The following is a 24,047-nucleotide window of genomic DNA, read 5'->3' on the forward strand; positions in this document are numbered from 1 at the left end:
AGGGGCGGAGAAGAGGCAGAGAGGGGGCGGGAGCTCAGTGCCTGCTCCTGGCTCTTCCATCCTCCCCCCCCCTGCAGATGAGGACGACATATATCGGCTCAGCGTGAAAACCGAGCCGATATACGTTCGTGTGAATGCAGCCTAAAGCCGAGGTAAGCAAGCTCTTGATCACAATCGACAGGTCATATGCTGGAGTAGATCCTGGGGCTTCCAGATGTATCCATATCCTCCAGATACAGATGGTTTAGAATTAAAACTGTGGCAGAGCTCGGGGGTGATTTCCATGCCCCGCCACACCATACCTTCCCAACAAGGCACCAGTGATTAGAGCATCCACCGAGCAGCACAGAAGGAAACTTTTATCCTGATCCACTAGGCTGCAACCAGACTTTCTAAAGTTTCAGAGCCTGTGAGTGAGTCCGAATATCTAGAATACTCTCCTCGTCTACCAGAGCAGCCTGTGCCTTGTGGTCCTGCTCCATTGCATCCGAGGCAACAATAAGTCAGGAAATACAAGTGGACTCGCTTTGAGGCCAAGTTTCACAGCCGTGCACATCAAGCCTGAAGTGACCTAATGAAGGGTATAAGTGGCTTGAGTTCAGGCAACTCAACCAAAGTCTCCATATTCCGATCAGCCATACTCACCAAAGAGTAGTACACATGTAGTGGAAATGCTGGATACGTAGATGAAATTTGAACAAATGTTATTTATAAGATGCAGAATTTGTCAGTGAAGCCCTACTGATCTGCTATTGGTGACCTATCCTGGGGATATGGTACCAATAGTTTTGATCTTGGAAAACCCCTCTAAAACAATTTTTCAGTTTTTGCAGGAAGTCTCCATCAGCTTACTGCTGATACACCTATGCTGTTGGGGGCAGGAATGAGGGTACGTATCATTACTCTCCGTAATACACAGTAGTTTTTAGAATGGCACAAAGTTCAGCAACATTATAGCCTTCCATAAATGAAAACTGAGCAAGGTAAGAAAAATAAGTTTTGTCCACATTGGCTAAGACTGGTCCTCTGCACAGTTTTGGAGGAGACTAGGTGGTTTGAGGCAGGGATCTAGGCACATCGCTTGCAGTGTTCTATTGCCCATTCATTCGAATTATGATGAAAATTGAACATACCCCCATATGTTTGCTGTTAGCATTTGGATCCAGGTAATGTGGGTTTATATTGAACGGTACAAACCCAAGAGCCTGCAGAGATGGTGGGTACACAATTGGCATGTCGTTAGTGGTGTTGATGCTGACTGTAGCCACATTAGTACCAGCGCTAGACCCTATATAAGGGATTCCATCCTAGAAAAATAGCAAGAATTCATAAAACTGGTTAATTTTTAAAAAATACACACTAGTAAGAACTTGACAAAATTTAAAACGCACCTATAAAATTACAATGGTTTCCTCAAAGTTTTACAACTTCTATTCTGTCACATCCACTAGCCGAAGAAGTAGAATTTATCTTGAAGAATGAAAGTTTTTCTATGCCTTATTCACGCGAGGTCTTAATTGCAGAGATTAAGTAAAGCTGCAATCAAAATTATTCAACTCACATTGCAATTTACAGCAAGAAAAGGATCCAGCATCTATAAAACACGGCTTTATAGAGACATTAAAATCCCAAGAGGAAGGACATTAGAGTTGAGCGTACATGCTCGTCCGAGTATTAGCATACTTAGTGGTACTCGTTAATCGAGCGAGTACGACCTCTCACCACATTACCACTTCCTGCTGTGACGTGCCACCGTGCACACGGCTGGCTGGTAGAGAGACAGAGAAAAAAAAATAAAGTTCAGCATCCGGCGGGTTCAATACAAAAATGCTCGAGTCCCCCATTGACCCCAATGGGGTTCGTTACTCGAATAGAGCTCTTGAATATTACAAAAAGCTCGACTCGAATAACGAGCAGCCGAGCATTTTTGTACTCGCTCATCTCTAAAGGACATACAATGGTGCGACATGTTTCAAGCTCTTAGAGCTCATTCACGCACCTGAATGCGTTAAATGCTGCGTGTATACTGTGTTTTACGTCTGAGCCGGCAGTGAGACAACTATTACTGCGTATGGCAGCGTTTGTGCACTGTGCACGATAGCGTATCTCATGCATGCTGTCATGCACAGTGTGAATACTTTCTCTTTTTTTAAAACTCAGATGGATAACAGTGATCATGTGACCGGGAACAACATACAGCGGTTCCTGGTCACATCTCCCTGCCTTAGGCTATCTTTGACAGGGATCTTTCCTGCGGGATCATAAGATGTCTCAATAAAGCCATGTTTTATGGATGCTGGATCATTTTCTTGTTGATGCCAGTCAAATCAGTGCATCCTGCTGGTGAGCTGGTTCATTTTCTCTGTACACATTGCAATTAGGTGTATTTGCCAAATTTTCAAGATTTCATCCGTTTGCAAAATGAAATCAGAGGAGAACAATTTAATCCCTTCCTGACATGTGGTGTACCAGTATGGCTGTCAGGATTCAAACCTGCAACCTCCTGAACCCAGAGCAGCAGCCCTTCATACTGAGCTATTCAGCCTGCTCCTGTCTTCCTGATTAGTTACTGTTCCACTAATCAAGCAATCCTCCTGCTACTCTGCAAACTGAACATCCATCTCATGTACTAGACCCCGGCTTTTCCGCCTTACTTCGCTACTGCTTAAACCCTTTGTGCTGCACCGATATCTCATGTACCAGACCCTGGCTGCCTCCTTGACCTCATTTCCACCAGTGGCGGTTACAACAAACTAACTAGATCGTGACAATGGCACATGTCCGGTGTTACTATATGGAGCGGGCTCAGGAGCTGAACTTGCTTCAAACACAGCAGGTATCCGCCAACTTTGACAGTCAACACCCACCTGCAACGGCCCCAATAAGCTAACTTGGATTGCGGATGTTAATCCTAAACAACCCTTTAAATGCCGCTGTAAGTTTCTGTTTTTAGTTTCTCATATGCAGATTTTGTTTGAAAAGTTAGTAACCATTTAAAATGTTTAATTAATCCAAGTGCATACATTACCTCAATCACTTTTTTTCTGATAACTTGTATTAAGTTATTATCGTACAAAGCTTTTAAAAGCCGGAAGGTGTTCCCACCACCTGCAGTCCGGGAAAGAAAAACAGGCTCAATAATGAGGCAGTTACTTATTTACTTACCGCATTAGGCACAGAAGAGACTGGGGTGTGACTATGGGAATAAAGAACACAAGTATGACACAGACAGCAGCTCTGTCAACACACAGCCCTAATTATGGCCGTATATTAAATCAAAATGCAAAAAATATATAAATTGTGGCATTTGGGTAAGAGCAGTGAAGACGGAGTAGAGCCAATTCACAGTTACACAGCGGCCATCAGTTAATTGTGTGTGTGTCTGTGTGTGTGTGTGTGGGGGTGGGGGGTGAAGGTAAGCCCTCCTGGTGAATACAGTGTTTTTTGGGGCCATTTGTTTTAATAGCCCAACAACCTGTCACTATACTATTATACCCATAAATAGGCTGGTGTATTAAAGGGGTTCTCCTGGACTCTAATTATCAATGACCTACCCTCAGGATTGATCATCAATAACTGCATGAGTTGGAGATCCCCAGGTCAGATGTCAGTATGGACTGTGCTGTCCGCATTGCAGCAGCCCAGCCAAGTACTGCAGGCACAGCTCCCAATGAATGTAATGGGAGCTGTGCCTGTATTACCAAACCAGGCCGCTGCAATACACTGTAATATGTAGGAGCCCAGCAATCTGTGGCTAAAGGAAAGGGGAGGGCTGGAGAAGCATGGATATATGATCACCAGACTCTCCTAGCAGCAGTGGCTGAGCAAACTGTCAAATGTAAGTTTTTAAAGACTGCTGACTGGATAGACATAAGTGACAGAACACTGAAATCAGCCTGTGCGTGACTATACTGGCCCTCAGCCAAGGTAAAAGGGAGCTGATAAGTTATCTGTAGCTTTTAAAGGGAATCTAAGGGGATTTTATTTATTGTATTGGACATGGGAATAACCCTATAAGGCCGGCTGCACACGAACGGATTTGCATTGCAGAATCAGTTGTCAGCGCCACTGCATTGCAGATCCACAGCAAATACTGTTTGTAACATGCTATGTAAAAGCGCTTCTTCCTGCCCACTTGCAGAAATCAATTAGGATTTTCGTGAGCAGATGAAAAATTGTAGCATGTTTTATTTTAGTGCGGATTCCACACGGACGGTTTTCATTGAAGTCAATGGAAGCTGTCCAACCCGCCGCCCATCCGCAATTGACATTGCGAATAGGTCGCTGGTACCTGGTCACTGTCTAGCGACAGCGCGGGTAAAATAAACATTTGAAAAAGAAATCTGTACTGCGTATGTCTGACGCCGGCTCACAGTACAGATGAAGATGACAAGAGAGAGGTAGACACGGACGCCGGGTGCGGTCAGGGACGGATTCCGCAGGGGGCTCCTGCATGCAGAATCCAACCCATTCATGTACAGCTGTTCTAACGCTCATTACAAAGCCCCATGCCTTCAATCCCCCCTAACCCTTTCCTAATACCCACCCCCATTCTTCAAGAACTATATGAGTAAATATTGTGTTCTGATTATTTTTCACAACACAAAATAAGAAGACTCAAGAATTACCGATGAATATGGCCTCTGCTGTTAGTACTGATGCTACAGGATCGGCAGCTTCATGTATGCTGTCTAATGCGTAACCTGAAAGAAAAAACATCATGTCAATCCTAGCCCATGGCTTCGTTTAAATATATAAAAAGTTATCTGTACCTCAAATGCCAATCTGATCCCACCTTCAAGAGACAAAAAGTAGGTTTTCCTCACTTTTAGTAATAGTGTGAAATTACCTGTTGCCATAAATGTGTATTATCTCTGTTCACATCTGCCCCAGTGGTTTCGTTTGGTGCCTGCATAGCGGATCCAGCATAAAACACTGCACTACTTTGTCCAGGAAACTGCCAGAGGGCAGGATGGAAGCCATTATAGGCAATGTCGCAGTACGTTTCCATCATAGGACGGATCTAGCATTCGGGTTTTGTGCTCCCGTGACGAAGCAGAAAAACAGAATGTTGAAGACTGGTGTGAATATGGTCTTATGTGATAAACTGATACAATGCCAGTAATAAGCCTGGTCTAGCTGCACTCACACACCGCTGTCATATCACATTATTTATGGAGGTTTTTATTTCTGTGACTTCTGAAAAATCGTGGCAAGAAGACAAATATGATTGCGTCATGTGATTTCACGCTTTAAGGCAATTTAAATTTACGGAACAAGAAGTGACGTATGCTGAAGAAATCATTATTTGCGCATTAAATAGACAGAAGATCTACATGTAACATATTACATAAAATATGTAAAGCACTGTTACAAATCAACTAAAGGGATACTTGGTCGTTACAATTTCATGGTTGGTCAGGATGACGGGTCACACACACACATTTTTAGTTAATTGTGAAGTACAGCTACCGGTATCTCCTAATGTTCAGTCAAATTCTGCAGATGGTCGTTTTATAGAAGGTTACTTGATTTATCATAGATTTAAAATTGAAAAAAAAAATATATCAACTTTGGTGGTCAGAGAGCGATCCAGTGGAGTCCAGTGGTAATAAACAATGGGGCGGATTTACTATTAAAGCTTCAACAGTTTTCTGTAGACTGAAAACCATCTTACATGCTTTGCACCACATTTATCACGTGTTTTAGACACACTTGGACATATTTTGCCAGATCCAACAAAGGAGCATGGCTCAACCCCTTGAGTGGCAGGTTTCCTACTCCCCTGTCAGACCCACCAGGGCAGGTTTTTTAAATGGTCTAATCATTTAATTTCAACCAATTTTCCAGTCGCGTTCCAAGAGCCATAACTTTTTCATTTTTCCATTGACACAGCCATATGAGGGCTTGTCTTTTGCGGGACAAGTTGTACTTTTTGATGGCATCACTTTTGGGTCTATATAATGTATTGCATAACTTTTGTAATAAAATTTGTAGGGAGATTGGGGAAAAAAAGAAATTCTGCCATTTGTTTTTTGGATTTCATTTTTACAGCATTCAGCATGCAGAATAAATAATGTGATAACATTATTCTCTGAGTCACACGATTCCGGCGATACCAGGTTTATACAGTTTTTTTTATCTTTTGCTATTTTTGTAAATTTAAAACTTTTTTTCTTAAAAGTTTGCTTTTGTGTCGCCACATTCCAAGAGCCGTATTAATTTTATTTTTTCATTCCCAGAGCTCTAGAAGAGTTTTTTGTGGGATGAACTCTAGTCTTCATTTATCTAATTTTTTGGAACATGTAAAATTTTGATAGCTTTTTATTCCATTTTTTCTAGTGGCGGGATTAACAAAATCTGTAATTCTGGCATGTTTTTTTATTTTCTACTGCATTCTCTGAGCAGTATAAATAATATATTAAAGTCATTCTACAGGCCGGTACGATTATGCCCATACCAATTTGTAATAGTTTTTCTTTCTTTTTCACACTTTAAAAAAAAAAAAAAAGTAATAAAAGTTTAAATCATCCTCATTTTGCCATATCTATAATAAAAAAAATCTAAATCATGAAAGAAAAATACATATTTGGTATCACAGCGTCCGTAAATGACCGATCCATCAAAGTAGTGCATTATTCACCCCGCACAGTGAACGTAGTCCGAAAAAAAAATAAAAAATGCCAGAAATGCACTTTTTCCACTTACCCTGTCTCCCAGAAAAAATGCAATAAAAAGCTATTAAAAAGTCGTATGTAATCCAAATTAGCACTAAGGTAAACTATAGGACATCTCGCAAAAAAATGAGCCCAGAAGATGCAGCAGAAAATAATTTTTAAAAATTAAATGTCTTTGAAAAAAAATACAAGTACTACAGCAAAAAAAAAAAAAAACTATGCAAGTTTGGTATCGTAGTAATCGTACCGACCCATAGAATAAAGTTATCAGGTCATTTTTGTTGCAATTTGTGCGCCATAGAAACAAGACGAACTGAATGATGGCAGAATGTTATTTTTTTTTTCATTTCACTCCACTTAGAATTTTGTAAAAGTTTTTCAGTTCATTATATGGTACTTTAAATAGCACCATTGAAAAACACAACTCGTTCCACAAAAAATAAGCCCTCATGCAGTGACGTCGATGGATAAATAAAGGAGTTTAAACAGGGGGAAATGGGGCGTCATTAAGGGGTAAAATAATGTACTAACTTGCTTCTCTGGGTCATTACGACGCAGGGATAACACGTGTAATTGTAAAAAAATTAAAAATAAAATTATAAAAAGTAAAGGGAGACAAGTGTTTTTAATTTTTAATACTTTTTAAACTTTTTTTTAACCTTTTCTTTTTTTTGTCCCTTTAGGGGACTTACGCAGAGACCCATCAGGACCCCCTGATCACATTCCGGGGGCCAATGGTGACAGCCCTTTACATGCTGCAGTCACATAGACTGCAGCATTTAACCCTTTGCAATCCAATTTTGTATTCAGGGTTTCCTAGGGGTTTTTCTCTTTCTGCCGTTATACAATAGCACCATCTGCTGGCTAGAGCCAGTACTGCAGTATGGGACATGCTGGAGAGGCCCCCGACAACAGAGCAGCCAGTAATATACAGTAAGAATACCCTGCCGGACAGAGGCTGTACAGCCTTCAATCAGAATGTCTTTAGACGTCAGACAGTGGATTGGAAAGGGTTAAAGGGTTAACACAGCAGAGATCGGAGGTTTTCTCTGATCTCTGCCGTAAGAGGTGGTGCCTGGCTGTCCTCTGACAGCCAAGCACCAGCTCTCCCTGCCACAGAGACCATCGGCTTGCCTCTGACAAGCCGATGGTCTCTAAGGCAACCTGTAAACAAGCCAGTGCAGGAGTTTGAATTCAGAAGCGGGAGATTGCCAGCATTTCGGCAATATCTCCCAGCTTCTGTTTTCTGATTCTCCTGCACTGGTTCTCTGTGGGACCGTGCAGGCAGAGCACAATGCCACAGCTTGTGGCATTGTGCTCTGCAGCTCCCATAGTGATACATAGCCCGGAAATCTTCCGGGCTATATCGCTATAGGCAGTGGAGCTCGTCCCGGAAAATTTCCAGGCGTGCCACTCAAGGGGTTAAATGCAGCATCGTGTACCAGAAATGTGGCGCAAAGTTTGGTGTAAACTAAGCTAATAAGTGGTATAAAATTAGACTAGACATCCTAAAAATACACCAGATTTATCACACATTTATCATCCAGTATGAACCACTGTGATAAATCTGCCATATTTTTCCCAGGTTAGTCCTCACAACCCCCAACAGGTCATTTTTTAGGATTTCCATAGTATTGCACAGGTGATGTAATCATTGTCAGTGATAGGATATCCCCAAATCTAGACCTGTTTGGGGGTCATGTTAACCTGCAGTTTGGGAAATACTGGTTTGAAAGAGGAATAAACCAGTAGGAGTCACATTTCAATGGGTTTTTCTTCTGATAGAAAAGTGTTGGGGGGGTTAACACCCCTACTATGCTAGCATCATATAATGAAGGGGATATAAAACCTGGCTCCAAATTAAACATCTGAAGGAGCAAGAGAGAAACTAGGTCAAAATACCTATGGTACGCCTCGAAGCAACCCATCCAGGCCATGTGACTTGCTCTTGGCCATATCACCCATGTTCAATTGAATCTCATCTATAGTAATAGGGACATCTGTTTATGACAGTCATGACACGGGAGAGTATATCATGATAATCCATAAGGATAACACCAGTACCAGTGATAGAGGCAAGTAATATGTATGCAATTCCACAATCTCACAGATTTTTAGTTTGGAGTAACTTTCTATTTAAATGGGCTGTCAGAGATTGAAAAAAAAAAAAAGTTCTCAAAGGGGTCCCACATCGCGTAAAAATAATAAAGACCCCATAGCGCTCTTACTCCCCTCATCCCTGCCGGCGGCTCCAAGTCTCCGCTGTGTTATTTGTTCACAGGCTGCAGTCAGATTGATGTGCCGTACACCCGGCACCGCAGCCAATGATAGAGCTAAGCAACAATCGCTGAGCTCCGTCATTGGCTGCTGTAGCTTGTTTAGAGACGGTTCAAGCTTACTGCAGCCTGCAAAGATGATGTCAGCAGTGAGACCCAAACGGCAGGAGATGAGCGGGAAGCTAAAAGAGACGCGTATGAGCTCTATCATGTTTACACACTTGGGGACCCCTTTGGAGATTTTTTTCTTTCTAATTAAAACACTACCTCGTTCCTAAGCTGGGCCCTGTCTAAAATAACAAACAATGGCACAATCATCTCCTGGGATGTAGATGACAGGAAAGTGCTGGCATCGGGTGTGATGTCCGGGGTAGATGGAACCACAGCGTCATGTCCGCTAACTCCTGGCATCACAGCAGCCAGAATATGAGCGCTGATGCCAGGAGTGCCAATGGTGATGCTGTGGCCTCTGATTGGCCACAGTCTTCCTGGAAGTCACAGCCAATGTCAGCGCCGGCTGTCAGCTGTGTCCCAAGGCCCCGGAGAGGCGAGTATGCCCTCATTTGTTATTTTAGGCAGGGCACAGCTGGGGGAAAGGGTTTTGTTTTAATGACAAAACCCCTTTAAGAGCCAGTATTAAGAATAGCAGACATCGTCAACTAGCGATTTGTCACAGCAACAGTGGATTGATCTATTGACAAATATGAAGCCTTCACTTACCCAAGCTCTGAAACTTTTGCCTTGCAGTTTTAGCATAATTATCTCTGTCTTGCAATGCATATGGAATGAAAAGGACTCGTTTTACTTGCCTGAAAATAAAGCATTCCTTTATGTCTTTTATTTAGTACAGCCTTTTCCTTACACAATGGTATCGGCTATCAGTGCAGCAAATTAGGGTGCATTCACACGTGGTGAGGTTTGGTGCAGATCTGCAGCAGATTTCACCTTTTCAATTGAAGGAATGAAGTGTGCCGCAGATCCGTATCAAAATCCATATCAATGGAGTAGACTTTTCACTATGCTCAAAGGACGTAGTGGGAAATCCACTGGAAGATACGTTATATGTGAATGCACCCTTAAGTTTTCTTTTAATTTCTTAGAAGCGAGTCCAAACTGTACTCATACTCTGCAATTACAAAGTTGCTACCCAGATAAACAGCACATACAGACTAACCCCTACTTCAACATCTTTAAGTATCCCGAGTAAGTCAAACTATCAGATTATTACTGATCTCTATTTAACACACATACAAATGTATCAAAGTTGAGTTTGTTATTTGATACAATTCATCGAGGCATCATACTGTAGTATTTAGGCTGGGTTCACACAGGACCAAAATCCCGCAGAAATGCTGCGGAATGACCGCACAGAAAAAAAGCGAGAAATCCGCGGGATAAGCACAGCTGCAAAACCCGGGGCTAAAAGCCAAAGATTTTAGAGCGGCTTCGACAACAGCATTCCGCGACAGCTATCTCTCCCCATAGGGAGGAGAGATGCCGCTGCGGAACTGGAGAAAGCATTGACACGCTGCGGCTTTGATTTCCACGCCAAGAGCACTTTTACATATTGTATGCAGTTGGTGATTAATCATACACATTATAGAAGCAGTTTTGCAATCACTAACAAAGTAGAAACCAAATCCGTAAATCTGTAATTTAGTTCACTTACCCCCCTAAAAACTTTTGTATCTGGTCCTGGCAGTGCTCCAGATACCCCCCGCCATACAGTGTGGAGTTGGAAACAAGCAGCAGTCGCTTCAGCGTCATAATTAATAAAGTTTGTCAGGCAGAAAAGCTGCGGTGAATAGAAGCTGTGGAGAAGGATGTGAAAAGGTTAAAGTTCTGTGACTCACATCTTATAATGGCTGACGTCCGCAAGTCCACATTCTGCATGACAAAGTTCCTTTTTTTTGCTTCTCCTGAACTTTATTAGACTTTCAGATTGGATTATGCTTATCTACAGCAACTACCATTCATGGCTGCATCCCACAGGTCAGACGTTTACAACCAATTAGTTTTTTTGAATTATTGTAATAACACCGGATTTGGTCCGTGGTTTGAGGACCAGTATAGGGAGCTAATGTAAATCTATTATGTATGTATGTATGTATGTATGTATGTATGTATGTATTTACACGGCCGTTAAAAAAAATAAAATAAAATAAAATAAAAAAATAAATAAAAAAAATAAAAAAAATCACTGAAATACTGGCACAAAAACTTCTGAAAAATCTGTTCCATACCCCTGAATGGGCCCGTTCCTGATGTATGGTACAGATTTTTCTATCGCATACGTTTTTGCAACAAGTCTATTATGTGTGGCTATACCCTTAGGAGATCTACTTTATGTGAAGACTGATTCAAGTGATTGATCTGGGTACCTTGAACAGACACTTGTAGGGAACAGAGGGTACTGAATCCATTTGTTTTCTCCATGTGTCTTCTATCAGGGCACTTTCACATTTACTGGAATATTTTGCAACACGCAGTGGAATATTCTACACGTGGACAGACTATTCCACTGAAAACTGGATTTTCTCATCTGAATCATTGGGGGACACAGCAAGACTTCGGGAATAGCTTCTGCCACTAGGAGGCGACACTTAGCATAATCGTGTTAACTCCTCCTATTAGCTACACCCCACCTGCAGGCATTCAGCTAGCTCAGTTTTAGCTTAGTATCTGCAGAAGGCAGACATGTTTAGAGTAGGTTTTCAAGGAATACGTCATTTATGGGAATACAGGGAGGCAGGGCTTTTTCCTGGCCTCCCACAGTAAGGGCGAACAGTACGGTGTCTCTGCTGGGCTGTTTACGTCCGACCCAAAGAAGAAAAAGGTGGCCTTATGGCTGTGAGCAATAGATCGCTGCCTGCCTGCCATAGTGTTCCCCACCTTGGAGCAACTCCCAGCTTCCGTGACAGTGAGTGTGGTGGGGAACACTGCTGGAGACGTAGGCCATGCTGCACATGGAACACAACCAGGGGCGTATCTTTCATCAGGCAGAGGGGGGAGTATGCAGGAGGTAAGTATAATCCTCTCCCTCCGTCACCTCTCCTCTCCCCACTTTCCTTACCCTTGGAACGAAGCACGCTGCTGTCGGGGGGGGGGGGGGGGGGGGGGGAGGGAAGCCTTGTCGGGAGGCATTTCTCTGGCTTTCACGGGTACAGCTGCCTTTGGGGGTAGGGTCGCCGTTTCTGCGAGGATCCCACTGGTGGTAGCAACACAGTTAACCTTAGCGCAGTGTCCGAGAGCAGGATGACACGGACAAGGGACGGTCAGGGCCACAAGCTATGTGCGCTCTCGCTACAGTACAAGATTTACATCTAGACAGAGAATATCCCGTCTTACGAATAACATTGTTTAAAACAGTTGTCAGCATTACTCCGGGCTTGCTGAGACATGTGGTACCTTCCATGTGGCAAGAGGACTATGCACAGGAATTCTGAAGACTCATTGCTTCTCACCTCGATATGGAACGAGTGAGCCTTACCTAACGGCTAGCTCCCCTATGGTGACCGGCCTACAGTTCCTTGCAGGCAGCTTGGCACAATCTGTTTACAGGAGTGACGCAAGCTGGGGCTGTCCAGAGCCGCATAATAATGTGCGCTCTCACCACAATATGAGATTGACATCCAGTCACAGATTGTCTCGTCGGACAAACAGCCTTGTTCTATCCACGTATAGTAATAGGTCTGGGTTTCCAACCTTAGACAAGGAGCCTGGGGGCTGTGAAACAGTCTACTGGCTCCCCTCCAGTAAGCTCTATGAGACGCTGAACTACTATGAGTCTGATCCCTCTTCAGGCGGTTTCGGAACCAAAACAACATGTACTGCTTTCTAGAATGACGGGACAACTAGTTCAATCAGCCGTGGCATCTGTGATGTGATCTGTTGGGATGGAATCCCATGCGGAACTGAATTTGGCTGCATAACGGACTGTTGCCGTTGTAATTCAGAGTGGTCTTCAACTACACTCCTTGAGCGTTCTCCATGGATTCTTCCTACATGGGTACAATGCATAAGGTTCTGGTCCGACTTTGGAGCCTGTCCAACAACTGCTTCACTAAGCTGAGGAGTTGGAATGTCATGCATCCTCTGGTGTCTCATTTGTCATGTCAATTCGCTCTATGGCTGACGCGCCTTCCTTTAAGTGGATGCATTTGCATCAGCAGAAAATTTGCTGGGGTTCCTTAGCAACTGTGCTTCGACCAGGTCATTTTTATTCCTCGCGGGATGAATCATATGGGAAGTTAGCAACTAAACTTCCCATCTACAGCGAGTTCAGTTTGGCCGTCTCTGACGTTCATGGACTCTGTCTCTAGAGATTACTAACCTAGGGGTTAATATCTCTGTACACAAATGGCATTTTTCAAGGTCTTCTCGTTTGGCGCAGGCCCTCTACAACCAGTATGGCGGGGAGACACTGGTGGTGTGAGTTTTCTGCTCAGGTCTGATTCAGTTTTCGGACTTCGCCTTATACAGCGTCGTCCGATAACCAAAGCGTTTCAACCAGACAGATCCAGAAGCATGCAGCGATGCTCTTGCACTATTTCCTCCTGCATTGTTGCTGGTAAGAGGCTGTGGAACAGTATATGCTTATAGTGCTTTCAATTCTTAGCGCTCGCACCTCCCTACTCCTGATGTTTCTACAGGGCGGCCAGCAAGATTCACATATTGCGCAATCTTGTCGTAACATCAACCTTTCTAGTGCCTGATTAGAGTCATGTGCTGGATCTGTGATCTTGTAAACGGCCAACCCTAGTTGACTACCCAAAGAGTCGCCATTCCCAAGACTGGACTCCTTAGAAAACCCATAGGCTTCGTGCGGAAGGTGGATGCTGTGGAAATTGTCACAGTTTCAGTGGGCTGCTTCTTTCTCCCCGTTCTACAGCGGTACGGTCATTAACCGACAGTCTGTCTGTCTGGGATGGGATGAAGAACCTCTTGGTGCAAGTCCTTTTCACTCTACAGCTATTAAGACAACCATGCCATGCTTCAGCTGTGCAGCCTTGGGCCGGACAGCAGTGCAGGTGTTCTAGGTACCCCACAATTTGACAGGAGTCACCTGCCTGTACGACTGCCTCAAGACAGTCTACCCAGAGAAACGTGAGCCTCTCCCCTCCAGCTCTCCACCCATGGTCATTGTGTGACTCTGACCAAACATGATTGGGAACCGCAACAGGTCTTTTCTTTTTTGGCGTCTGGAATCCGGTGGAGGCTGCCGTTCAACCAGATGAATAGCTATAAGGCCTCAGTGCTCTGAAGTTTTCTACTCCATTGCCACTGAAAACACCACGGCTCTTTTCTGGATGCCTATTCATACAGAAGCTGCTACAAATTTTTTTCACGCCCTGAGGTCAGCTCACCTTGGCTAGCAATCTACCTTCAGAGCAGGAGGCTCTATAAAGGCATAGTTTTCTACAGTCGTTTTGTCATCAGGACAAGGTCGTTATCCACTTCTTGCATATTCCCTCATGGCAAGTGGTCTTTGGGTCCACTTCAGTGAAGACTTCAGTTGGCACTTATCGCTGGCGGCTTGTCTTAGGGACGCGACGGTCACAGGTGGCTCTGTCTGACTGCGCAAGATTACCTCAAGTGGCATTCTTCAGTCACCCTAGCTCTGTGCTGGTCCTCCTGACAACACAAGTCGTGTTCTTGTGCTCCGAGGTGGTCTCCTCATACTAACTCCGTTCTGCGGTAGTACAGGGTTACTGTGCCAACAACGTCATATCGTCTGGTCGTGTTACAGCACATATTACTCGGACAGCGAGTGCCTCGTACGAAGCTCCTCGTAGGGAGCTCTCTCCTGGTGGATGGATAGTACCGTTTCTCGGGCCCCTTCTGCTCCATCTCTGAGTATGCTGGATACCGGGCCATCCGTTAACGCTAGTTGCAGTTGAAGGGCTTATTATGCTTCTTTACACCTGCGGCTGCTTATATTTTCCCACCCCCTTGGGTACTGCTCTGGAACTTCCCAAGGTCTTGCTGTGTCGCCCAATGACATGGACGAGAAAGGGAGTGAATTTCTTACCGAAAATTCCTTTTTCCCGAGTCATCCTGACGGCAGACATGGAGGTTGCACCTTGACCTCGTAGGGACAGGAAGCAAGAGACTTCAAAAGGCTCCTCCCGTCTCCCATTCACCAGTGTCTTTTAAATTACTTACATGGACATGTCGTGGTTAACCAAGGAAGATATTTATTTGCTCCGAAAAAAATAACATGGTTAGTTTCATTTAACATAAACAAGAAGAGGGTAGCTTACCCGGACTTAACACAAGATAATATGCACAAATTTTCCGCATAAAAGGAAATGTCCAACATAGGAGCCTCTGGGCTACAGATTCGTGCCCGCATAAACGTTTATATAAACGTGTGAATTTTTGGGAGGGAAATACGTGCCGTCAGGATGACTCGGGAAAAAGGAATTTTCGGTAAGAAATTCACTCCCTTTTCCCGGCGTCATCCTGACGGCAGACATGGAGTATACCAGATTAACTCTTTAGGGAGGGACCACTGCCTGCAGGACCTTTCTCCCGAAAGAGAGAGATCGGAGGAGAGGTCCGCAATCGGCCTGTAATGTTTTGCGAATGTGTGCAGGTTGGACCATGTGGCTGCCTTACAGATTTGGTCCGGCGTCGCCATAGCCCTCTCTGCCCAGGAGCAGGATACTGCCCTGGTTGAATGGGCCTTGAGTCCTTCCGGGATAGCGCTGTTGCAGGACGAGTAGGCCTGCTGGATGGTGGATTTTATCCGGTGGCTAATGTGTCTCCTAGAAGCCTCTCTTCCTCTGCCTGGCCCCTGAAATTGAACAAAAGACAGTCAGCCTTCCTAAAAGGATAATGTCTGCTCTGGGTAGCATAGAATGGCCTTCCTTGCATCCAGGCTATGGTAGTCTCTTTCCCTATCGTTTTGGGGATTTTGACAGAAGGATGGGAGAATAATTTCTTGCTGTCTGTGGAATTTTGAGGCTACCTTTGGAAGAAAAACGGGGGTCTGTTTTTTGTATGACCCTATCGTCCTGGCTTAATAGGTAAGACATCTTACAAGATAGGGCCTGGAGCTCGCTTCCATGCCTTGCTGCTGTGATAGCTACCAGGAACAGTTTTAAACGTGAGGAACCTAATTGGAATCTGATCGATAGGTTGAGGGGGTCTTTGCAGAGGCTTTGGAGAACTAGGTTCAGGTCCCATGGGGGGGGGGGGGGGGGGACTGTACTACGGCTAACTGACATTCTTTCTGCCGCTTTCATGAACCTGTGGATCAGTCTATGATCCGCCCAAGGTTGGTCTAGAATGGCTGAGAGCGCTGCTACCTGCACTTCCAGGGTTCCTGGTCTCAGGTTTTTATCTGGAGGAAGTCCAAAATCTCCGCCACCAAAGTGTCAGGATTGGAGACCTCCAGCCCCCTCCAGGAGGAGAATTTTTTCCCCGATCTTATTATAAGTAGCTGAGGTTACAGGTTTTCGGGACTGGCGTAGAGTCGCGATAACTCTGGAGGACAGACCTTGTCTTAGCGTCTGTTCCTCAATATCCACACTGCGAGGTTCAGTCTCCCTAGGTTGGGGCACAGAACTGGGCCCTGCGCTAGAAGGTCCTTCCTGGATGGAAGGCGGATTGGCTCCGAGATGGCGAGCTTTAGGAGCACCGGAAACCATGCCCTTTTTCCCCCAGTGTTGGGTGATCAGGATCAGCGTTATGTTGCTCTGCTGGACCTTCTGAAGAACTCTCGGGATCAGGGGTATGGGGGAGGGGGAAGGCGTACGCCAGACTGAAATCCCAACTATGGGCAAAGGCGTCTAACCCCTCGGACTTGTCCCTCGGATCTAGGGAAAAATAGGCGGGACATTCTGAATTTTTGCTGCTCGCAAACAGGTCCACCTGTGGACTGGCCCAGGTTTCTGTAATGAGACGAAATTCCTCTTGATTCAGAGACCATTCCCCGGGGTCTAGGCCTCTTTGACTTAGAAAGTCGGCTGTCAGGATCTGGGATCCTTTGAGATGGACCGCTGTCAGGGACTGTACCGTGGACTCGGCCCATCGGAAAATCCGGGCTGTTAATTTCAGCAGGTGAAAGTTTCTGGTGCCTCCCTGGTGGTGAATAAGTGAAACGGCGGTCCCGTTATCCGAGAAGATCTTAACATGCTCCCAGATGGCCCTAAGCTCTCTGAAATTTGAGGTCTAGGCACGCAATGTCGGACCCCATTTGCCCTGGAGCAAACGCTGCCCCACTTGCGCTCCCCAGCCAGGCTGGCTTGCGTTGGTGACTACGGAGATGAAGGGCTCAGTCACCCATGGGGACTCCGCCTCTAGGTTGCCAGTTGACCGCCACCAGCGGAGGGACCTTGTGACCGCTGATGACACGGGCATTCTGCGGTCCAGAGAGGTTGTTGCCCCGTCCCAGTTGCCCAGGGTGGCTCTCTGTAGCGTCCTTGGGTGAGCCTGGGCCCAAGGAATAATGCCGATACAGGAGGTCATGAGGCCCAGGAGCCTCGTTGCGTCCCTAATCGTTATTTGTTTCTTCTGGCCACATTGCTGTGCTGCCAGCCTAAGGTTTTCCTGCCTGGGTGGAGGTAAAGACAAGATCTGAGACACTGAGTCTATCCGTACCCCCAGGAGGTCTTTCGCGTCTCGGGGAGAAGACTACATTTAGGGAAGTTAACTATCCACCCCAGTTTCTGACATAGGGAGATGATTCGGCTGGTATCCTCTTTGAGGATCTTCGGCGCGGATGCCATTACCAGGAAATCGTCCAGATATGGGACAATGTTTATGCCTGCCACATGGAGATGCGCCACCATCTCTGCCGCTATTTTAGAGAATATCCTGGGTGCCGTTGAAATTCCGAGGGGTAGGCACTGGAATTGAAAATGGTGTACATGGCTGCCCATCCTGATGGCAAACCGCAGGTACTTGTGATGTTCCGACAGGACTGGGACATGGTAGTACGCGTCCTTTAGATCGACTGTACTCAAAGTCCCCTCTTTTGATCAGAGTTACTGCAGACCTGATGGTTTCCATCTTAAACCTTTTGTAGGTAATCAACCTGTTCAGGCCCTTCAGATTAAGGATCATCCGAAACTGTTGTTCGGTTTTTTGATCAGAAATAGGGGTGGGTAGAACCCCAAGCCCTGTTCTACTGCGGGGACCTGGACTACCGCCCCCATCTGTAGCACCTTAGAAATTTCATTTCTAAAGATACCCTGCAGGGCGGGGGATTGCGTGGGGGCCGGGAAAGCTCAATAGTCTGCCCCCCACCTGGTACTTGCCTACAGGGGAAGGGGTTGTTTTTGTCTTACTCCTGCCTCCTTTGGGGTAGGACCAGCACCCCGTCTTTCCTTTGCCTCGGTATGGCTTGAAAGATGGCTGAGGTTTGTGGGGAAATCCCGTTCTTGCTTGGTCCGGGAAACTGTGGGTCCTGTCGGTAGCTCTCTTTAGGATCTCCTCCAAGTCCGCGCCAAAGATGTTCTGGCCATGAAACCGAGATGTTACAGGGCCTTCCTTTGGAAGCCATATCTGCTTTCCATGTTTTCAGCCAGACCGCCTGTTGCTGATCTAAGTAGAGGCATGCATTCCAGTAACGCATCTCTAGGGGCCTTCTGTTTACTCTGGTCGTCGAGTTCCCTCAATCAGAGGAACATCGACCTCGCCACAGAAGTCGCTGCGATATTGGACTTCAGCGTATAGGCCGTTGTTTGCCAGGCTCGTTAACCCTGTCCATCGGGTCTTTAAGATGAGAGGAGTCCTTGAATGGCAGGGCTGTCTTTTTGGCCATTATGGCCACCTGTGCCCGACGCCGCGCACGGCCGCGCCGGCATGCCTGGAGGAGAGAGGCATCTGAGCCTGTGGCCCGCCGCTCCCCCCAGCTGAAAAACAACTCCGAGCTGGAAGCGGAAGGAGGGGACTCAAGGACCTCTAGTCCGCCGCTCCGACCGTTGCGGCGGTGAACCCCGGGCGGTCAGACCTGTGGCCCGCCGTGCTCCCGGACCGCGCTGACACCCCGAAGGGAGATGAGAAGGGAAGCAGCCCTGTGGACCGTCAATCCCTACAGTCAGCCTGCTTGGAAAAGGGTGAGGGGGGAAAACAGCCCTGTGGACCGTTCCCCCAGCTGTCATCCTGCAGCTCCCTGGAGGGAGCTCCTCTTGCATGTCCCTGTAGGGACAGGAAGCACTGGTGAATGGGAGACGGGAGGAGCCTTTTAAAGTCTCTTGCTTCCTGTCCCTACGAGGTCAAGGTGCAACCTCCATGTCTGCCGTCAGGATGACGCCGGGAAAAACAGGATTTTTGGTATAACTTACCGTAAAATCACTTTCTCGACACATTCATCGGGGGACACAGCACCCACTCAGTCTGTTATTAGGACTGTAACATATGCTCCTCTTCTTTAGAGTGTTCTCTATGCGGTCGCATATGGTGGTAGAATGGGTTATAGTTCTTAAGCATTGTTATTTATTAACTATTGTTGTCTTATCCTACTTGGCTGCTCCTATTGCTTGCATATAAACTGAGCTACTGTATCCGTGCAGGAGGGGTATAGCTAGGAGGAGTGAACACTTTTATGCTTAGTGTCGCTTCTGTTGTGCACCTCCTAGTGGCAGAAGCTATACCCAAGGTCTTGCAGTGTCCTCCAATGAACATGACGAGAAAGTGATTTTACGGTAAGTTATACGAAAAATCCTGTTTTTTGTTACTCACCATAAAATAATTTTCTCAGATGTTCTTCGGGAACACAACAAACACTTCGAGTATAGCCCCTGCAACTAGGAGGTGGAGACTAAGAAAATGAAGCGTTAACTACTTCTACCACCTATACCTCTCCTGCAGCCAATAAGCTAAATTATTATGTACACATATAGAAGGAGATTAGAGACTGAGGGCTAACTGGACATGTGAGAGCTGATGAGCAGGTTCAGCTAACTCCTCCTGAGGAGCACTAGAAAGGATGCCTTGGCACAGTTGTTTCGCACATTCGGATGAGACTCTTCTTAACCCAGGATGAAGCAAAGAGAGGGTGGAGGGCCAATCCAGTCGCCTCAAAGGTTTATTTGGCAAAAGATGCCAGCCATTTATCATGTTGGTCCTGGAAAGAGGATACATCTGTCAGGGGCAATGTAGTGCGTTTGGAAAGGCAGAGGATCCACTGATGGGGAAGAAGACCACTTACTCATCGATTCCTTAGGGAATGGATGCATTACGTCAAGGCATTTAGGGGTGAGGAAACATTTATCCAGAGCAGACCACTCTTGGACGAGACATCCTCAAATTCTGCATGACTGGGGAATGTCTTGTGCAAATATTTTGGATGCTGGAAGGAGAAGGAGTCTGTGGCGGCAAAGGAATCTTGGTCATTCATATCATGTGTCTCTTTATCAGCTTGTATGAGATTGTCTATCATTGTGGAATCTTTAGAGGAGTCAAAATCCGATATTTCGTCCTAAGAGCGGGAGCCATCTCCAAAGGAGATCGCAGAGTGGGATACCATGGGTAGAGGCGAAGCAGTGGAAGGAGGCAACGGAATATGACTGCGTGACCTTGGAGACAGTTCATTTCTTGGTTCTGCCACACGTGTTCTGGTAACAATTCCTCAGCATCAGACCCTTCAATTGGATTCTGGCTGGATGTCCTACACAGCATCTTTACTGTGAACCAAGAGGCTTTCGTGAGGTTGAAAACCTCCAGAGAGTGTGCCAATTTGGGTTCAGGGTCCAGGAGGGGCATGGAGGTGGATGTCCCTGGGAGAAATTCACTGGCTGATCTTTGAAGTAGGCAGTTTGCGCAAAGAGGCTCCTGCTGACCGTATGGAAATTTGGTGCGACAATGGGAGCATGCAAAGTGTGTTGCAATGGCCGTACTCTGCTTACTGGATTCTCCTCTAGAATCTGACATTGTAGTTGTATGTGCAAAAAAAGAAAAAATGCCTAACTGCACCGTGTGTCTACTGTGGGACAGACAGGCTGAGAAGTTACAGGTGGGTTAGGGTGGCAAGAAGTTGTCCAGGGCAGGTCTTATGTTGGTCGAAAAGGTCCTCCTGATCTGTGGAGCAGAGGAGCCACAGAGAAAATGGTGTCCAGGTCATGGTAGAGGCCCAGCAAAGCAGAGTAGAGACAGGCCTGGTCGTTGGTGGCAGAAGTCCCACCCCAGGAAGTAGGGTCCCTACCAATTATGTTTTGGCCACAGTAATTGCCTATTGGAGGCGACAGCAGCCCCCTCCTCTTTCCCAGTGATGTAACAAGGGTAGGCCGGAAGAGGAAAATGACCAAACGAGGGTAGGCACTGGAAGCAGAACCATGCAACGCACTACTTGATATTTCATTGTGTGGCCAGTGCCAACTAAAAGACTGCGACAGGCTGCAGGGGCCCAGAAACCAAAACTTCCCAGAGATGCAATGCGGCGCAGGCAACGTGGCCCATCCAAAGACGGTATTGTGGTAATTTCTTAGCAGCATCTCTAAAAGATAAGAAAGCAACTGCTCAGGGATCCCTCAACATACCCAGTGGAGCAGAGAGATAAGCAAGACTGAGAATATGTGACCGCTTTACAACAATTACTAAGCTGGACACAGAACAGAAACAGCAGGTGGCGTTATTCGAACATTAGTCCTGCGATATCTGGGTAGAGAAGCATTTTTTTAAAATAATAATCATAGTTAAGATCTCGCAACTACAATTAGCATGAGTTTCCACCTAACGAGTAGTGGCTTGGTTGGCTGCGTTTACCGTTGTTGGAGTGGTGTCCCTGCGGGCTTGTTCAGTGAAGGTTTCCTATGCAGGGCTGGCCTCTTCCCTTCCTGCACAAAATAAAACACTTTGTTTTGGTTAACCTGTCTCCCCAAAAAATTTAACAAAAAGTGATCAAAAAGTTGCATGTACTCCAAATGGTCCCCACACACCCCATTGCCGGAAAAATATAGCCATTCGTCTTAAACTATGGCCACAGAAAGCTTAAGTTTTTTCATTTTTCAAAAGTAGTCAACCAAAAATAATTACATTTGGTATCGCTGTAATCATACTGACCTGCAGAATAAAGTGAGCGTGCCATTTTTACGTCGCTGTAAACGCTACTGCCCCCTAAATGGCTCAATTGCATATTTTTAAAATGTTTTTCAGTACATTAAATGGTAGCATTAAGAATACAACTGGCTCAGAAGTAACAGGCTCTTGTACACCTATGTTGAAGGAAAAGTGTAAGATTATGGCTCTTGGAAGATAGAGAAGAAAAAGCTAAAATCTCTGGTTTTGAAAGGGTTAACCCATGGGAAACGCTTAGTTTCATACTTAATGACGTCTCATTTTTCAAACTTTATGTGGGGATAACTTAAAGAGATTGTCCAGTTACTGGACAACCCCTTTTCACTAAGACCTCCTGTGTGAAAGTAATACACAGACAGAGAGATACTTACCCCTCCACAGCAGCCATGATCCAGTGCTACCGCCCTGCGGATTGTTGGGACAGATGATGACACAGGAAATCACGTGACCGATGCAGCCAATGCGTCTGCAGTGTCACGTTCTTAGACTCCTGGCATCATGGTGCCCAGGATGTAAGCACAGATGGCAGGAGAACAGGTGGTGATACCGCAGCCTCCCCATCAATCAGCTGATGTCGCTCTGTCCAGCGGAGAAAGCTCTAACCATAGCGCAGCACCACCAGATTGGCGAGGATTCGAGATGCAGACAGGTATTATTGTATCTTGTTGCCACCGGAAGCTAAGGGCTGAGCTGGGTTAGCAGGAGTTAACGCCCCCTGACAAGCCCCTAGCTTACCATTGACCGCCAGTCTTGTGCAGATTCTCAAGGCTATTTGTCTGTGTGCTGTCCATCCCCCACAGCGGTGTTACTTACCACCCCACCGCAGCTGCAAAGACTGTGGGGCGCAATGTTGTTGGTTCCTCCACTGATGCAACTCTGGCCACTGCTCCGCTCATCTACAGCTGTCACTCACCACGCCGCCGCAAACACAGGGGGTTGCGATGTCATCTGTCCCTCTGCTGCTGCCACTTTGCATGCCGCTCTCATACTGTTCTCTGTTGGCAGTGCTCCACTAATCCGCAGCTGTTGATCTGCACCCCGCCGCTGTGCCTCCGACTGTCCCCGCCACTATGCTCCGGAACATAACCGCAGCCTCTGCTGCTGTTGGCCCCGCCAGTGAGTCTTACAGGCCGCCGCCCCAGGAGCTCACCTGTGACTCTGTTCTCCCTGCTGATTCACATACCACGGCAGCGCATGTCAGTGCTGGACACCAGTGAAGGGGGACACAGACTCGGGGCTGGGGGTGACAGTGCAGGAGCCAGAAGGCAGAGCAGACACTGCAGCAGGGACCCGACATTGTGGAGACCCTTCTGTCGAATCACAGACTCTCCGCAGCCTGCGAATCTGCACAAGACTGGCGGCTAATCGGTAGCTAGGGGCTTGTCAAGGGGCATTAATACCTGCTAACCCAGCTCAGCCCGCAGCTTTCGGTGGCATCAAGATATACCCCGCAGACCCTTGCTGATCATCTACTGATGACCTGACAGTCATCAATAGCAACAGTTAAAAAAATACCGGAGTACCCTTTAAAGGGGTTTTCCAGGGAGATTACTATTGATGACCTATTCAATCAGATAAAGAGAAAAAATAGGCAGCAGAGTCCAAATCTTCAGGTGCAATAAAGAACTTGTACTTCCATCAGAACATCACATCATCATAAAGCACAGCGACGTTTCGACCGTTACATAGATGGTCTTTGTCAAGCTCACAGCTGCACAAATACACAGAGGTCGGAGCCGGAGTCTCTGAGCCGACCTCTGTATAGGGGCCGACGCTTGTAACTTTAGGCATGGCTCATTGAAATCAACACAAGCTGTACCCGCAGTTACAAGCACCGGCCACTACACAGAGGTCGGCGCAGAGGCTTCTTCTCCAATCTCTGTATTTGTGGCGCTGTCTGTGGGCGGACGATCAGCTGATTGATCAGCAAAGATACCGAGTGACGGACCCCGGCCAATCAACTAGCGATGAGGTATCCTGGGGATAGGTCAGCAATAGTAATCTCCCTGGAAAACCCCTTTACATTTTCCTGTATGCAGGGCTTCCACCCCTCCCCCCATAAATGCAT

The 24,047-nt window shown here is 46.2% G+C and overlaps 1 protein-coding gene across 2 annotated transcripts in view; it reads right to left on the minus strand.

Moving 5' to 3' along the window:
• Window positions 1–24,047, minus strand: part of LOC136576611 (alpha-aspartyl dipeptidase-like) — a 32,141-nt gene that overhangs the window by 7,463 nt on the left and 631 nt on the right. For both annotated transcript variants that reach the window (XM_066576052.1, XM_066576051.1), the window contains exons 2-7: window positions 21,668–21,738; window positions 10,623–10,764; window positions 9,674–9,762; window positions 4,629–4,703; window positions 3,029–3,108; window positions 1,134–1,307 (exon numbers count right to left, since the gene is read on the minus strand). In XM_066576052.1, the coding sequence (XP_066432149.1) occupies window positions 1,134–1,307; window positions 3,029–3,108; window positions 4,629–4,703; window positions 9,674–9,762; window positions 10,623–10,720 (516 nt within the window). In that variant the 5' untranslated portion in view covers window positions 10,721–10,764; window positions 21,668–21,738. The remainder of the gene's footprint in view (window positions 1–1,133; window positions 1,308–3,028; window positions 3,109–4,628; window positions 4,704–9,673; window positions 9,763–10,622; window positions 10,765–21,667; window positions 21,739–24,047) is intronic.

Source organism: Eleutherodactylus coqui, chromosome 8, assembly GCF_035609145.1.
Source record: "Eleutherodactylus coqui strain aEleCoq1 chromosome 8, aEleCoq1.hap1, whole genome shotgun sequence".
Lineage (NCBI taxonomy): Eukaryota > Metazoa > Chordata > Amphibia > Anura > Eleutherodactylidae > Eleutherodactylus > Eleutherodactylus coqui.